The sequence below is a fragment of the Thalassophryne amazonica genome, chromosome 18 (assembly GCF_902500255.1).
Source record: "Thalassophryne amazonica chromosome 18, fThaAma1.1, whole genome shotgun sequence".
Classification (NCBI taxonomy): domain Eukaryota; kingdom Metazoa; phylum Chordata; class Actinopteri; order Batrachoidiformes; family Batrachoididae; genus Thalassophryne; species Thalassophryne amazonica.
Genome location: NC_047120.1, coordinates 23315443 through 23333404, shown reverse-complemented (window position 1 = coordinate 23333404; position 17962 = coordinate 23315443). Strand labels below are relative to the sequence as shown.

General features: G+C 44.1%; 1 protein-coding gene across 1 annotated transcript; it reads right to left on the bottom strand.

The window, feature by feature from the left end:
* Nucleotides 1–1722: 1722 nt before the first annotated feature.
* On the bottom strand, nt 1723–14866 carry LOC117530548 (dual specificity protein phosphatase 26-like). Its single transcript, XM_034193443.1, has 3 exons — nt 14646–14866; nt 3869–4102; nt 1723–1930 (listed from the first exon to the last, which is right to left on the bottom strand). Exons 1-3 carry the CDS (start codon nt 14771–14773, stop codon nt 1723–1725), a joined length of 570 nt encoding a protein of 189 aa, XP_034049334.1. The 5' UTR covers nt 14774–14866.
* Nucleotides 14867–17962: the final 3096 nt, after the last annotated feature.

The window sequence follows — 17962 nt, the reverse complement described above, 5'->3', positions numbered from 1 at the left end:
GACAATAAACAACTATTCTATTCTAAGTTATTGGGATACCACTGCAGAGCCAGCCAAGGTGAGCCCAGCCTGACTCCTTAAGGGAAGGAACTGTGGACCACACTTCCCAAACTGAACCGTACAATCAACTAACCAGCCTAACTTGATCTGTCAAAAGTAAGACAGAATGAGGATAAGTAAGCTCATGAAAATGTCTACGATGTTGGGAAAGTGTAGGAACACGGACCCACAACAAGGGGCGCAAATGAACGGACAATGGAGTAAGTCAAATAACAACGCTTTACTGTTGTGAATGTGCACAACGAATACAACCAATCACAGCAATGGACAACAGTCAATTCACAAAAGTGTTGTGTGGGCAGGCTCGAAGATAGGAGACGCCTCTCCAAGGTAAGACCGGAACCACACGGCTTCCTCCGCCACAGGACCCCGGGAATACTGGAGCCGCCAAGTCCCGAACTTCCAGGTGGCCACTGCCTCCGCGTGTCGGACCTGGTACTGCTGGCGAGGAGCAAAGAACAGTTAGATGGGGGCGCGTATGCACCCAGGACTCCGAACAGCAGGAAAGGTACCTCCACCTCTCGTTGGAACAGTAATCCAAAAAGCGGAGGTCCTAGGCTGGTGTAGTTACACGTGGTCTACGGTTGTGAGGCCGGTTGGATGTACTGTCAAATTCTCTGAAACGCCTTTGGAAACGGCTTATGGTAGAGAAATGAACAGTCAATTCAGGGGCAACAGTTCTGGTGGACATTCCTGCAGTTAGCATGTCAATTGCACGCTCTCTCAAAACGTGAGACATCTGTGGCATTGTGCTGTGTAATAAAACTGAATATGTCAGGGTGGCCTTTTATTGTGGCCAACCTAAGGCACACATGTGCAATAGTCATGCTGTCTAATCAGCATCTTTATATGCCACCCTGTGAGGTGGGATAGATGAACAATATTTGAAAGAAATAAGTCTTTTGTGTATAGTGAACATGTCTTAGATCTTTGGGTTCAGCTCATGAAAAATGGGAGCAAAGACAAAAGTGTTGCATTTATATTCTTTTTCAGTATAATATATTATATATATATATATATATATATATATATATATATATATATATATGTGACTATTCAATATTCTGAAGGCTCATTGGTCCAAAGGTCAATCAGGCTGGATGTGGAGACGGCGTAATGTCCGGCCGAAAAGCCCCTGAAAAGCAGAGAAGTATGCAGGCAGACGCCCGGAGCTTTAGCGCTTCCCCGCTGTCAGGCTAGAAGCCAACCAAGGACATGCCACAGAGAAACTTTCAAATCCTGAGGAAGATTAGAGAACAGAAAGGTGTTGCTGTTATTTTTAATGTTTTTGGGTGGGGGGGCCTTCCGAATATTGAATAGTCACCGCTGCTTGCCGTTAGCCTGCTAGCTAACTAGCTGACTGGTCTTCTTTAGGGACCTTTGGGCTAATCAACCAAATAATGACTCAGCAACTCAGCTAGCTTGATTGTTTAGGCATATAGCTGGCTCAAAAATGACCCTGCTACACTCCTTTGCGTGAAAATAAGTATTTTGTTCTGCTCTACTATTTAGTGATTGTACTCTATAAATTTAACTTTGTAGTTGAGACGATTAGCACCACACTGACAAAAAGGTCTCACAAAACGTTGCCGAGCTTATAGTCCCGCACATTTACAACCAGATAAAATTGGATTAAAAAAAAAAAAAAAAACTTTAATCTGATTACAGGGATCTGACATGATTTCTTTTTTTTCTCATCAGCTGAAGATCCAGATCCAACAGCAAAGCCAGGAAATGCGATTGGGTAGATGGCTCTCTTTGGATCAGTTTCTGCAGAGCCAGCTTGAGCGGGATGTGGTGATAGATCATGAGGTACGCCAGCACCAAGGTAGAGGAGCGGCTCATTCCCATGATGCAGTGACACCGAGAACTTTCCCTTACAACACAGAGGGATGTGAAGGTTAGCGAGAAGCCGCAGTCTTATTAATATCATAATGAGGCACGTCACACACACTGCTCCTGGTCTTTTTGTTGGGCCACACGGAGCTAAAAATAGATCCCCACAATCCTCGTCTTGTCATTGAGGTCCCTTTACAGACCGAGCCGGGCCATCCTTTAATCCCACCTTGCTGATATTAACTACTTTGAATGGAACTATAGTCACAGTACAGACCTAAATTCTGCCAAGTAAGACCCTCATTATTACTGCTGCCTGGAGTCTTATCGGGACACTTTGACACCAAAGGAGTTACATTCTGGTGACAGGTTGCACTGTGAAAGGATGGAGATGGAGAATAAGTATTTGAAAGGTCTAACCTGAGGATTCATGAAGCAATTTTTTTTTTAAAGTGCATTAATTCTTAAATTGAAAATATTTTTGCAGTGTAGCTCAAATGTTTGAAGGTCTTCCAATACAAGTGATTGATTTTAAGAATCATTTGGGCCTGATTGCTTATAAAGAGTTGATATGTATTTAGAATGTCTATGTCTATTGTTGACTGCAAAACTCTAATATAACATCATAATCCACCTTACTATTGATCACACGACCCCCTCTACCTTGGTGACCTTGAAAGGTCAATCTCATTTAGATTCGCTATTTCAAGGAATTTAATTATAGATATACTGGTGGCTATGATGGAAGACTAATAGGAAGCTGTTAGTTATCTTTCTATTGGTCACATGACTTTAGATTTTGGATGATCTGAAAGGTCACATTAATTTAGAATGGTTACTTGAGGAACTATGAAACTCCAATATCAATGGTCAAACCCAATGCCACATATTATCTTTACACTGACTCACAAAGAAATTTGCATAACCAATAACAAACAGGTAAATTATGGTTGTTTTCATTGTGAGTGTCGCTTCTTTGTTTTACTGTTGTGTTACAGATACTAGCAGAGGTACTTGCCTTTGAACAGGAGAAGAGTAATTACCACATTCTAGGCATTTGCCCTAATAAAAAATAGAAAAATAAGATCATCATTGAAATCAGCACATCAACTAGCGTACTCACAATAATGCTCTTATTTACTCTTTTAAAAACCGCTGCATAATTATGCTAAAACTAGCAAAACTGTGCTTCTTTCCTAACAGTGTTAAGATATTCTACGCTTTGATTATTATTTTTTCATTTACTTTTTCATGTTCTGTAGTGTATTGACTTAGAATAATTAATGCCATAATTCCACACACTCCGATACAGTAGGTGGCGGGGTGCACCTCTAAAGCTGGTTTGCGATCCGCTAAGTGTTTATTGGCGGAGCGTTAAGTTCACTTTCAGATTGTGGTTTACAACGTGACCAAGGTGAGCGCCTCTTAAAGCAGTGATTCATGATGGATTTAATCGAAGATGGCGGCATGTGGCTGAACAGGCAGGGATCCAAACTCAAGCTTTTTCATTAATAAACCAATACCTTTGAATAAAAAAAAAAGGATGATGGATTTTGATCATTCACGTGTGTTGTAAATGTCATCTTTGACATAGCGTGATGATAACGGTTGTCATAATATGTCTTTTTGCACCATTAATTGGTGTAAAGGCTCAGGTCCAAGGGTGCAGTTCCGCAGACCACCGTTCCATTCTGTTCACCCTGAATAACAAATTCAGGGTGCATTTTGAAGTATCATAGTAATTTCTTGATTCATCTTTGTCAACTTGGTATATGAATTAGTTACGGCCATAATCTGCACCAGTTTTAAAATCAGGGTAAATTTTCGAGCTGTTCAAAAATTCCATCCCTATTCACCAAATTGTCGCTAATGCCACAGTTGTGGTTGGTAATGATATTTGGCCATTATTACCCAGCCAGAGGTGCGCACTCTCTGACTGCTCTTCTAATTGACTGTGTACTACCGGAGAAACCCTCGGGGCATCTTACCATCAGGTGCCTTTAGAGCTTCATGAATGAAATTGGCAGCAGGCTGGAAGTACACATCCAGGTCAAAGTGTGTCGAGTCTTCTGCTGGAATGCCGCAATATACAAAGTCGTTGCCATAAAAGCTTTGGTTCCCTATGCTGCCACGCTTGGAGTGAGCAGCATTTAATATGTGAGTTATACCTAATTTCAACAAGGTAGACTTGTTTTGGGCTGCTGTCCTAGCAAGACAAAGACACAGAAAACCAAGACTTAACTGAACAGCAAATAGAACATCATCCCAGCTAATAACATAAAGTTCCCAAAATGTACAAGAACATTATCAGAATGTTAGCTGTAAAGTTCTAGGAACGTTTTTAAGGAAGGGGTTTTTTTTGTTCCCAGAACATTGATAGTAACTTACCACAAATGTTGTGTGAACGTTAGCCAAACATTCTCTGAATGCTTGTGCTTGGACTATATAAAGGTAAACTATGGCCCTTTGGCTGCTTCCTTGTTTTCAATAGGGGTCGCCACAGTAGATCCAAGGTGGGTCTGCATGTTGATTTGGCACAAGTTTAATAGCGAATGCTCTTCTTGACGCAACTCCACGTTACACGTGGCAGCTCAGTCGCCATGTGTTGGAGTTCACACCAGGTGAACGAGAGGGTCACGTCCCTACGCCTTCGGGTCGGGGACAGGTCTCTCACTGTTGTCTCGGCCTACGGGCCGAGCGGCAGTGCAGAGTACCCGACCTTCTTGGAGTCCCTGGGAGGGGTACTAGATAGCGCTCAGACTGGGGACTCCATTGTTCTCCTGGGGGATTTCAACGCCCACGTGGGTGCCGACAGTGAGACCTGGAGGGGGGTGATCGGGAAGCACGGCCTCCCCGATCTGAACCCGAGTGGTGTTCAGTTGTTGGACTTCTGTGCTAGTCACAGTTTGTCTATCATGAACACCATGTTTCGAGCACAAGGGTGTCCATAAGTGCACGTGACACCAGGACACCCTGAGCCGGAGGTCGATGATCGACTTTGTAGTTGTATCATCTGACCTTCGGCCATGTGTCCATGTGTCTCGGACACTCGAGTGAAGAGAGGGGCTGAGCTGTCGACTGATCACCACCTGGTGGTGAGTTGGATCCGCTGGGAGGGGAGGAAGCCAGTCAGACCTGGCAGGCCCAAACGTATCGTGAGGGTCTGCTGGGAACGACTGGCGAACCCTCTGTCAGCGAGGTCTTCAACTCCCACCTCCGGGAGAGCTTCTCCCATCCCGGGGGAGGTTGGAGACATGGAGTCCGAGTGGACCATGTTCTCCACCTCCATTGTCGATGTGGCTGCTCATAGCTGTGTCACAAGGTCTCTGTGCCAGTCGCGGCAGCAAATCCCTGAACCCGGTGGTGGACGCTGGAACTAAGGGATGCCGTCAACTGAAGAAGGAGTCCTACTTGGTCTTTGTTGGTAGGGTGCGACCCCGGAGGCAGCTGACAGGGTACCGAGCAGGCCAAGCGTGCTGCAGCCCGTGCGGTCGCAGAGGCAAAAACTCGGGTCTGGGAGGAGTTCGGGGAGGCCATGGAGGAGGACTATCGGTCAGCCTCGAAGAAATTCTGGCAAACCGTCTGATCCTCAGGAGGGCGGAAGCAGCTCTCCACCAACACTGTCTACGGTGCGGGGTGGGGAGCTGTTGACCCTGACTGGGAATGTTGTCGGGCGTGGAAGGAATACTTTCGAAGATCTCCTCAATCCCATCGTCACGTCTTCCGAAGAGGAAGCAGAGACTGGGGACTCAGAGGCAGACTCATCCATTACCCAGCACGAAGTCACCGAGGTAGTTAGAAATGGCAGAAAATTACGTGATACTGAAATTGAGCTTGTAACTGAAACAAAATTTCTTGGGGTTTTTATTGATGACAAATTAAGCTGGAAAACACATATCAAGTTATGTTATCTAAAAATGTCTAAAGCCATTGCAATTCTGTATAAGCAAAAGACTTCCTCTTGCAACATTCTCACTATTTTATATCATTCTTACTTGTTCCATATGTGACCCTATTGCATTGAGATTGGGAGAAACACATACAAAACTAATACAAAATCATTATTTTACTACAAAAGAAAGCCATAAGAATTATTAGTGACAAACCCTACCAGGAACCAACAACCCATTAGTTGTCGGGTTTACATATACTCAACACTTTTGGTTTTGCTGCCATGTTGTATGTGATGAACTCAAAGACCTAAAACTTTTTCCACATATACAATAACAGCATTTCTCTCAAAATAGTGTTCACAAAACCACTCTAAATCTGGGATAGTGACCAAGTTCCTCCTTTGTTGAGATAATCCATCCCACCTCACAGGTGGTGCCTATCAAATGCTGATTAGACACATGATAGTGCACAGGTGTGCCTTAGACTGCCCACAATAAAAGGGCCACTCTAGAAAGGTGCAGTTTTATCACACAGCACAATGCCACAGATGTTGCAGAGCTTTGAAGGAGCGTGCAATTGGCATGCTGACGAGCAGGAATGTCAACCATAACTGTTGCTCGTTATTGAATGTTCTTTCTCTACCATAAGGAGCCGTCTCCAAAGGCTTTTCAGAGATTTGGCAGTACATCCAACCAGCCTCACAACCGCAGACCACGTGTAACCACACCACCCAGGACCTCCACATCCAGCATGTTCACCTCCAAGATCATCTGAGACCAGCCACTCGCACAGCTGCTGAAAACAATCGGTTTGCAATAACCAAAGAATTTCTGCACAAACTGTCAGAAACTGTCTCAGGGAAGCTCAGCTGCATGCTCGTCGTCCTCATCGGGGTCTCGACCCGACTGCAGTTCGGCGTCGTAACCGTTTGAGTGGGCAAATGCTCACATTTGCTGCCAGTTTGGCACGTTGGAGAGGTGTTCGCTTCACGGATGATGCGAAGGAGATGTGTTGCACTGCATGAGGCAAATGGTGGTCACACCAGATACTGACTGGTATCCCCCCCAATAAAACAAAACTGCACCTTTCAGAGTGGCCTTTTATTGTGGGCAGTCTAAGGCACACCTGTGGCACTAATCATGGTGTCTAATCAGCATCTTGGTATGGCACAACCTGTGAGGTGGGATGGATTATCAGCAAAGGAGAAGTGCTCACTATCACAGATTTAGACTGGTTTGGGCACAGTATTGAGGGAAATGGTGATATTGTTTAATGTGGAAAAAGTTTTAGATCGTTGAGTTAATCTCATACAAAATGGGAGCAAAACCAAAAGTGTTGCGTTTATATTTTTGTTGAGTATAATTTTAAAATTCTGGGACGTTGGTTGAGTATGCCAGCAATTCAAATCACGTATAAAGTCAAAATCAAACTTTTTCCTCATCAGGTCCAGGATCTGTTTAAAATTAGGGAGTCCAGGTTACAATTTAAGAGGAATGTTAGTATTTGAAAAGTCAAAAGATTCGAACTACTGTCAAAAGTCATTGCATTTCTGTAAAGGTGTTAATATTTGGGAATAATTGTCCTGATAACAATCAATTATCTGGTACATTAGTCAGCTTAAAAGGCTCTGTAAGAACCAATATGATTGCTTCTTATAATATGATGAACTAGCTTATAGATTTTTGTTGCTGTTTTTGGGGATTGTCCGCTGTGTTTGTCTGGCTGTGTTTGTCTGGCTGTGTTTGTCTGGCTGTGTTTTCTTTTTTATTGATTAATTTATACTGTCTGTTCTGCTATCTATCTATCGATCGATCGGCCGACCGACCGACCGACCAGCTGACCAAGAGATCTTGATTCCGGATTCAGATCACCTCCAAAATTCAGTGGAGTCTTCCATGGCCTAATATCTGTGGTGAAAATTTCGGCAAAATCTGTGCAGTAGGTTTGACGTAATCTTGCTAACAGACAGACAAATAAATAAATGCAGATGATTTTATTACATCCCTGGTGGATGTAAACATAAGGTTCCTACCCATCTTACAAAATAAAGTTCCCAAAACGTTATAAGAACGTTTGCCAACATTTAACAGAAAAGTTCTCAGATGTTTCAGAGGTAAGTGTTGTGTGGGCCGCCAGAAGAGAAGGTACTGCTGGCCCACCACCAGAGGGCGCCCTACCTGAAGTGCGGGCTTCAGGCACGAGAGGGCGCTGCCGCCACGGACACAGCCTGGGGTGACAGCTTTCATCCATCTACACTTCATCATTCCACTCCATAAAAACCGGACGTCATCCTCCACCTCGTGCCGAGATATCAGCTACCTGTGAAGGTAATATTCTCAGCCTTAACTGTGTCTTAGTCTGAACTCTTTTGCAGCTGCTTTCCTGTTGTGTTCCCTAGCTGAGAGATTGGCGTTGGTGTGATCAGCGACGGCTTCGCTTCACACCCCAACCAGATAAGTGGCTAGACAGGAGCTGCACAAGTGTGTGTTAGAGGTGGAGGTGGAATTCCCACCATTGTTGTTACTGGGTGTGCACGCACCCACATATGACTGTTTTTGCTCCTCGCCAGCAGTACCAGATCCGACACTCAGAGACGGTGGCCACCTGGGGACTGGGAACTTGGCGGCTCCAGTATTCTCCAGTTCGGTGGTGGAGGAAATCGTGTGGTTCCGGGTTCTTCTCAGGACAGACCGTCTTCTATCCTCGAGCCTGCCCACACGTCACCTTTGTGGATTGACTGTTTGCTCAAATTCTGTAATCCTCTGTGTTTTTGTTGTGCTCTTTCACAACAGTAAAGTGTTCATATTCGACTCTTTCATTGTCCGATCATTTGCGCTCCCTGTTGTGGGTCCGTGTCACTACACTTTCCCAACAGGATATCTCGGCCAGCGTCATGGATCCCGAGGGGCGTCAACCATCTGTTGGACAACCAATGGAAGAGCAGGGTGCACAGGCGTCTGCAGGAGGCGTGATTGGTGAGTTGCAGCAAATCCTCACCGCCTTTACCGCTGGGTTGGATTTGATGACCGAGCAAAACGTCATCCTTAACCGCAGGATGGAGGCTCTCACCGCGCAGGTGGAAGCACACGCTCAGGGCACTGCTGCAGCTCCTCCTCCTGCCGACCCGGTGCAGAATATGGACGTTCCACTGGTCGTTCAATGACCCCCCCCACCATCCCCTGAAGCATACATAAGTCCGCCAGAGCCGTACCGAGGTTGTGTGGAGACGTGCGCGGACTTTCTTATGCAGTGTTCGCTCGTCTTTGCACAACGTCCCATCATGTACGCGTCTGACGCCAGTAAGGTGGCTTATGTAATTAACTTGCTTCGTGGTGAGGCACGCGCTTGGGCTACAGCGCTTTGGGAGCAAAATTCACGGCTCCTTACCACTTATACCTGGGTTTGTGAGGGAGTTCAAAAACGGTTTTGATCACCCTAATAGAGGGATAGACTGCTTCAACTGTGCTGCAGTCTATGAGACTGGGGCGCCGGAGCACAGCCGAATATGCAGTCGACTTCCGCAGCGCAGCTGCGAGGGGTCCAGCTGGAATAACGTTCATAAACCGTCATAAACGGACTGTCGTCGGTCCCTGAAGGAGCACCTGGTAGCCAAGGAGAGAACCGCGGGAGCTAGATGGGCTTATTGATCTCGTCATATGGTTAGACAATCGGTTAGAGGAATGCCGGCGGGAGCGAGATGAAGGACGTGGCCGGGCACGCGCCGTCTCTCTCCCTCTTTCCGGGTCCGAAAAGGTTCCGCCCTCCCCACGCTCCACAGCCTCAACGCTCCGTTGGCTACAGCCCCCCTGCTGACGAAGCTATGGACATGAGCAGGGGCCACATTTAGACCACCTAACAGACAGAGGAGGCTGGCCCGCGGGGAGTGCTTTGTGTGCATGGGCTAAGACCCATGCAGACTGCTGGCGGTCCCCGGCCCCTGCATACCAGCCCGGGCAGGAGGTGTGGTTTATCAACTAAGACATTCCCCTGCAGGTGGAACTCCCCCAAACTGATGGGACAGATTCATTGGACCGGGAGTGACATTGTTTAGCCGCATGTTCTCCTTGAATTGCTGGCTGTCTGAGTGGTGTCCAAAAAATGAGGTGGGCTTCATTGATAATTGGCAAAGCTTCTGGGAAAACCTGGTCTTGTTAGGAGAGACGGGCATCCATCCCACTTTAGAGGGAGCAGCTCTCATTTCTAGAAATCTGGGCCAATGTTTTGGGATCCTCCAAACTGTGACTGTCTAGCGTTGGGACCAGGAGGCAAAGCTGTGGTCTTATACACCTCTCTGCAGCTTCTCTCCCCCTGCCATCCCCCTATTACCCCATCCCCGTAGAGACGTTGCCTGCTCCCAGACCACCAATAACTAGCAAAAATCTATTTAAGCATAAAAATTCAAAAAGAAAAAATAATATAGGCACCTTCAATTGCACCACAGACTAAAACAGTTAAATGTGGTCTATTAAACATTAGGTCTCTTTCTTCTAAGTCCCTGTTGGTAAATGATATAATAATTGATCAACGTATTGATTTATTCTGCCTAACAGAAACTTGGTTACAGCAGGATGAATATGTTAGTTTAAATGAGTCAACACCCCCGAGTCACACTAACTGTCAGAATGCTCGTAGCACGGGCCGGGGCGGAGGATTAGCAGCAATCTTCCATTCCAGCTTATTAATTAATCAAAAACCTAGACAGAGCTTTAATTCATTTGAAAGCTTGTCTCTTAGTCTTGTCCATCCAAATTGGAAGTCCCAAAAACCAGTTTTATTTGTTATTATCTATCGTCCCCTGGTCGTTACTTTGAGTTCTCTGTGAATTTTCAGACCTTTTGTCTGACTTAGTGCTTAGCTCAGATAAGATAATTATAGTGGGCGATTTTAACATCCACACAGATGCTGAGAATGACAGCCTCAACACTGCATTTAATCTATTATTAGACTCTATCGGCTTTGCTCAAAAAGTAAATGAGTCCACCCACCACTTTAATCATATTTTAGATCTTGTTCTGACTTATGGTATGGAAATAGAAGACTTAACAGTAGTCCCTGAAAACCTCCCTTTTGTCTGATCATTTTTTAATAACATTTACATTTACCCTGATGGACTACCCTGCAGTGGGGAATAAGTTTCATTACACTAGAAGTCTTTCAGAAAGCGCTGTAACTAGGTTTAAGGATATGATTCCTTCTTTATGTTCTCTAATGTCATATACCACACAGAGCAGAGTAGCTACCTAAACTCTGTAAGGGAGTTAGAGTATCTTGTCAATAGTTTTACATCCTCATTGAAGACAACTTTGGATGCTGTAGCTCCTCTGAAAAAAGAGAGCTTTAAATCAGAAGTGTCTGACTCCGTGGTATAACTCACAAACTCGTAGCTTAAAGCAGATAACCCGTAAGTTGGAGAGGAAATGGCGTCTCACTAATTTAGAAGATCTTCACTTAGCCTGGAAAAAGAGTTTGTTGCTCTATAAGAAAGCCCTTCGTGAAGCTAGGACATCTTTCTACTCATCACTAATTGAAGAAAATAAGAACAACCCCAGGTTCTTTTCAGCACTGTAGCCAGGCTGACAAAGAGTCAGAGCTCTATTGAGCTGAGTATTCCATTAACTTTACTAGTAATGACTTCATGACTTTCTTTGCTAACAAAATTTTGACTATTAGAGAAAAAATTACTCATAACCATCCCAAAGATGTATCGTTATCTTTGGCTGCTTTCAGTGATGCCGGTATTTGGTTAGACTCTTTCTCTCCGATTGTTCTGTCTGAGTTATTTTCATTAGTTACTTCATCCAAACCATCAACATGCTTATTAGACCCCATTCCTGCCAGGCTGCTCAAGGAAGTCCTACCATTATTTAATGCTTCAATCTTAAATATGATCAATCTATCTTTGTTAGTTGGTTATGTACCACAGGCCTTTAAGGTGGCAGTAATTAAACCATTACTTAAAAAGCCATCACTTGACCCAGCTATCTTAGCTAATTATAGGCCAATCTCCAACCTTCCTTTTCTCTCAAAGATTCTTGAGAGGGTAGTTGTAAAACAGCTAACTGATCACCTGCAGAGGAATGGTCTATTTGAAGAGTTTCAGTCAGGTTTTAGAATTCATCATAGTACAGAAACAGCATTAGTGAAGGTTACAAATGATCTTCTTATGGCTTCGGACAGTGGACTTATCTCTGTGCTTGTTCTGTTAGACCTCAGTGCTGCTTTTGATACTGTTGACCATAAAATTTTATTACAGAGATTAGAGCATGTCATAGGTATTAAAGGCATTGCGCTGCGGTGGTTTGAATCATATTTGTCTAATAGATTACAGTTTGTTCATGTAAATGGGGAATCTTCTTCACAGACTAAAGTTAATTATGGAGTTCCACAAGGTTCTGTGCTAGGACCAATTTTATTCACTTTATACATGCTTCTCTTGGGCAGTATTATTAGACGGTATTGCTTAAATTTTCATTGTTACGCAGATGATACCCAGCTTTATCTATCCATGAAGCCAGAGGATACGCACCAATTAGCTAAACTGCAGGATTGTCTTACAGACATAAAGACATGGATGACCTCTAATTTCCTGCTTTTAAACTCAGATAAAACTGAAGTTATTGTACTTGGCCCCACAAATCTTAGAAGCATGGTGTCTAACCAGATCGTTACTCTGGATGGCATTTCCCTGATCTCTAGTAATACTGTGAGAAATCTTGGAGTTATTTTTGATCAGGATATGTCATTCAAAGCGCATATTAAACAAATATGTAGGACTGCCTTTTTGCATTTACGCATATCTCTAAAATCAGAAAGGTCTTGTCTCAGAGTGATGCTGAAAAACTAATTCATGCATTTGTTTCCTCTAGGCTGGACTATTGTAATTCATTATTATCAGGTTGTCCTAAAAGTTCCCTAAAAAGCCTTCAGTTGGTTCAGAATGCTGCAGCTAGAGTACTGACGGGGACTAGCAGGAGAGAGCATATCTCACCCGTGTTGGCCTCCCTTCATTGGCTTCCTGTTAATGCTAGAATAGAATTTAAAATTCTTCTTCTTACTTATAAGGTTTTGAATAATCAGGTCCCATCTTATCTTAGGGACCTCATAGTACCATATTACCCCATTAGAGCGCTTCGCTCTCAGACTGCGGGCTTACTTGTAGTTCCTAGGGTTTGTAAGAGTAGAATGGGAGGCAGAGCCTTCAGCTTTCAGGCTCCTCTCCTGTGGAACCAGCTCCCAATTCAGATCAGGGAGACAGATACCCTCTCTACTTTTAAGATTAGGCTTAAAACTTTCCTTTTCGCTAAGGCTTATAGTTAGGGCTGGATCGGGTGACCCTGGACCATCCCTTGGTTATGTTTCTTTAGACGTAGACTGTGTTTCATAATTATTGTATGGCCTTGCCTTGCAATGTGGAGCGCCTTGGGGCAACTGTTTGTTGTGATTTGGCGCTATACAAGAAAAAAGTTGATTGATTGATTGATTGGACCCTTCAAGATCATCAAAATCCTCAGTCCTGCTGCAGTGAAGCTCCAACTCCCGGCTTCACTGCGGATCCACCCTGTTTTTCATGTCTCCCGGATTAAACCACACCTCAACTCACCCCTCTGTGCTCCCGGTCCGGCACCGGCTCCTGCCCAGATCATCGACGGGGAGCCGGCTTGGACAGTGCGCCGGCTCCTGGACGTCCGTCGAATGGGCCGGGGATTCCAGTATTTGGTGGACTGGGAGGGGTATGGACCCGAAGAACGCTCCTGGGTAAAGAGGAGCTTCATCCTGGACCCGGCCCTCCTGGACGATTTCTACTGCCGTCACCCGGACAAGCCTGGTCGGGCGCCAGGAGGCGCCCGTTGAGGGGGGGGGTCCTGTTGTGTGGGCCGCCAGAAGAGGAGGTACTGCTGGCCCACCACCAGAGGGCCCACACGTTACCTTTGTGGATTGACTGTTTGCTCAAATTCTGTAATCCTCTGTGTTTTTGTTGTGCTCTTTCACAACAGTAAAGTGTTCATATTCGACTCTTTCATTGTCCGATCATTTGCGCCCCCTGTTGTGGGTCCGTGTCACTACACTTTCCCAACAGGAAGTTTTTTTTTTTTTTTAGTTATCAGAACATTTGGTAATAATGTTAGCACAAACATTTTGAGAACGTTAGACCTAATGTTTTGGGAAAATTTTTAAAGAAAGTTTCTTTTTTTTGGTTTCCAGAACATTTGACAATAACATTAGCACAAACATTTTGATAACGTTAGACCTAGAGAACGTTACACCTAACATTCTGGGAACATTTCTAAGGGCAGTCTTTTTGGTTCCCAGATCATTTGACAGTAACGTTAGCGCAAACCTTTTGAGAATGTTAGACCTAATATTCTGGGAAAATTTTTAAAGAAAGTTTCTTTTTTGTTCCCAGAACATTTGACAATAACATTAGCACAAACGTTTTGAGAATGTTAGACCTAGAGAACGTTACACCTAACGCTCTGAGAACATTTCTAAGGACAGTCTTTTTGGTTCCCAGAACGTTTGACAGTAACGTTAGTGCAAACATTTTGAGAACGTTAGACCTAACGTCCTGGGAACATTTTTAAAGACAGTTTCTTTTTGGTTCTCAGAACATTCTGGTAACGTTACCTAAAGTTATAATCTAGAAAGAAACACGATGAGACTAGAATTAATATATTTGTCAAATTTCCCTCAACACATTCTAGGAATGTTCTGATAACCATACCCTAAATATAACCAATATATAATGTTCCCAAAACATTATGTGTTAGCTGGGATATACGCTGTTCATGTCAAAAATGATCTTGCGATGCAGTTTTGACCTGTGCTAGATTAATCCCCATCCTCAGTATACTTACACGTTCCCGATATAGATGTTTGGCCAGACCTCATCAATATGATTGAGGCGTAGTTTACATGAGTCCAAAAGTTTCTGCAGGTCTTTCACAGACAAGTATTCTTTCCTCTTGTCTTTACGTGTTGGCATTTTAAGTCCAGATTGGATTGATTGGTCTTCCAAATGTCTGTCGTGTTCAAGCAGCAAATGTGCGCTCGCACTCAGGGTGACATGCAGGAGCAGGTGTTTATCAGTCGTCATCAGACGTGCACACACACACATACAGGACACTGCTGCCTGAGCTCTGCTGCGCGACATTTAACAAGACTCAACAATTCCATGAAGCTCATAACTGCATGTAATTTGGACAAATGTTTATGCGGTGATCAGTAACACAATACTGCAAAAACTCCTGACACTGAATGGCTCTTACGCCAAAGGGTAGCATTATGGAAAAACAAAACCAACCTCTCTGAGTCCACTTTCCTCGGTCCAGGTCAAGAATAGTGGAAGTAAAATTATGTGTTGTGAAATGTCAGTGCATATTTTATTCCCCAAATCAGTCAATACACGTCTCCAGGTGCTTTTTGACCCTAGAAACACTGATTGATTGATATTATTTAAGGTGTAGTTTCTGCTTATCGGTGGTTGAGGTGTGTGGTTGGTCAAAAACATGTCACAAAAACCCACCAGAGTATTAAAATCCAGGAGAAAATGAGCCATAACATCCTTGAAGTAGAGATTTGGGCATGATGCAGATGGAGGTATAGTTTAGTAACGCCTAAGTCGCAACCCGCTGTAAGTGCTACTACGGGCAGTCTATGGGATAAAATGTGTCAAAACCGTGCTTGAGCCTTGCATGTGTTCAGTGCCGTAGAAGGTCACACACTGCTTGTGGACACTTTTGGTCTTGCACATGCAAATTCAATGGGTCTTGCAAAAAATCAAGAACACATACAGAACGTAGGGACTTGTACTCCTTTTGTACGCCTGAACCAAGTCAGGAGCACAGCTAGTAGGGGCTTTGCGATGTCAGTAAAACGCAATAGTGATACATTGTCATTGTACAGGTGATGTGCCTCAGAGGTACTACAGAAGTACTGCATACTTGCTATTACAGAAGTACATCTCACGTTCTACACGTTCTGTGTGTGGCGTGCATGCAGCGCACTCGACCTGCACATGACATAAGTGGCAAGACTCCGGGTATACATATTGGGCAGCTGTTGTAGCATGTAGCATTGTAGAAGAGAAGATCCACCACAATGACTGAGGCTGTTGGACCTCTATAGGCAGATGATAGAAACTGAGGAGAGGCATGAGCTAACATGCTAACCACATGTGTCACAAGGGTGGTCAGTACTCCTAGCTTGTGAAACTGGTTAATTGCAAGTCACACATTCCATGTGCACTGAAGACACATTGATCACATGGGTCAGACATATGCTTTGCTCAGGGTAACAGCACAATTTTCCCACGCTTTTTACAAGTTCGGTGTACAACCTGGACTTGACAAGTCCTATATCCCAAACATTCCCCTGGATTCCTGCAGCCCGGCTGTGAGCTACCAAACCCTGCAACCCGTATGTGTCCACTACACGTACGCAAAGTTGTGAGTTAGGCTTAAGCTGTATGCCACATTTTGGAGCAGATACCCCATTGGGTTTACATACTGGTAAATCTGGGTTTGATTCCCAATCCTTAGACAAAATACTTCATCTGCATTGTTCTAGTCCACTTAGCTGCAAAGTGGTACTGGTCTTGGCTGGGAAGTAAACTGTGATGGACCACAATCTGTGAAACCCTACGTACCGGCGTGGGTTTTGCGGTCGCAGGATGCGGGACTACTGTGTGTTCCTAGGGTGAAGAAGAAGTCAGCAGGTCAAAGAGTCTTCTCTTATTGTGCACCTGGTCTATGGAACAGTCTCCCTGCAACCGTGAGGTAGACAGATTCTGTGGACATTTTAAGTCAAGACTAAAAGCGTATTTTTACTCCCTTTCTTATGACTAGCTTTTATTTTTTTAAATCTGTTTATTATTTTACTTGTGTCTTTTAATTGTGTATTTTTAATTTACTCACTCATTTTAATTTGGATTTTGAACTGTTTTGTGTGAGGTGCCTTGAGGCAACTTTTGTTGTGATTTGGCGTGTAATAAATTGAATAACATTAGCCAGTGTTCTGTCCATTGGGAGTCATTAACTCTCGTACACTTGGGTCCAGCAGCATTAATATCTACAATGCTGGAGATTTGTTCAACAGAAGAAGTTGCTTTACCCAAGTATTTAAACAAACCTTGAGCGATCTCCCCAGAAACCAGCGATAAGCGCTAAAATCTGTGTAAGAACTGTGGGCATCGGGTCCTGCATAATGTCTACTTCTGTGTCACATTACTATTTGTGCATATGTTATTCTGAACACTTTTACAATATTTTACTGAGAGACACCAAACAAGTAGGTCAAAAAAATTCAGTGGGGAATAGGTATGATGTTTTAGTCTGAGGTAACAGCCCTGTTCCTGATCGACACTTTGTCTGAAGTGCATTCAGCAGTAGACTGTTTCACATCTACCGCTCTTCAGATTAAAACCCACCCAGTATGTGACAGGGTACACCCTGGATAGGACCAGGGCCACATATAGGCAGACAAACACATTCACGTGCACACCTATGGACAATTTAAAGTTTCCAGTTCACCTGTCTTTGGATATGGGAGGAAACCGGAGCACCCAGAGGGAACCCACACAAACATGGGGTGAACATGCAAACTCTGAGGCCACAGGTGGGAATCAACCCTGTGAGCCATGACCTTCTCATTGTGAGGCAACGGCGCTAACCACTAAGCCACCGTGCTGCCATGCAAGTATACAGTGATTTATAACTCCAAAAAGCAGCTATTACGTCAAAAGACTCCCATTTAGAATTACGTCCACACCACAGGTATTCCAGAGACAGATGCAGGAATTGCTGCAGGACCACGAAGGCACAGTTGCCTACATGGATGACATCTTGGTGTTTGGAGCTACAATGGAAGAGCATAACTGTTATCTGTAAAATGGTGACCATCAAAGAATCTGGCCTGAAGCTCAACAAGCAAATGTGGAAGTTCAGGCAGAGGTCTCTCGAATTTCTGGGGCAAGTTATCAGGAAGGATGACATAGCTCCATGGTCACAGAGGGTGTCCACCATCACCACCCTTCAACAATAAGAATGAGAATTTTCAGGATTTTCCCTAAAATCTTGATTTTTTTTTTTAGGATAATCTAGATGAAGTAATCCTGACATTTTTCAATCATCTGCTTGGCTGCCAAAATAAGGTTTAAAATGGGTCTAATTTTGCC

Coding starts and splice junctions, on each gene's coding strand:
- LOC117530548 (XM_034193443.1), bottom strand. CDS start 14,773: ATGCCAACACGTAAAGACAAGAGGAAAGAATACTTGTCTGTGAAAGAC. Junction 4,103..14,645: donor AACATCTATATCGGGAACGT/GTAAGTATACTG, acceptor TTGTCTTGCTAG/GACAGCAGCCCAAAACAAGT. Junction 1,931..3,868: donor GATGGTAAGATGCCCCGAGG/GTTTCTCCGGTA, acceptor TGTAAGGGAAAG/TTCTCGGTGTCACTGCATCA.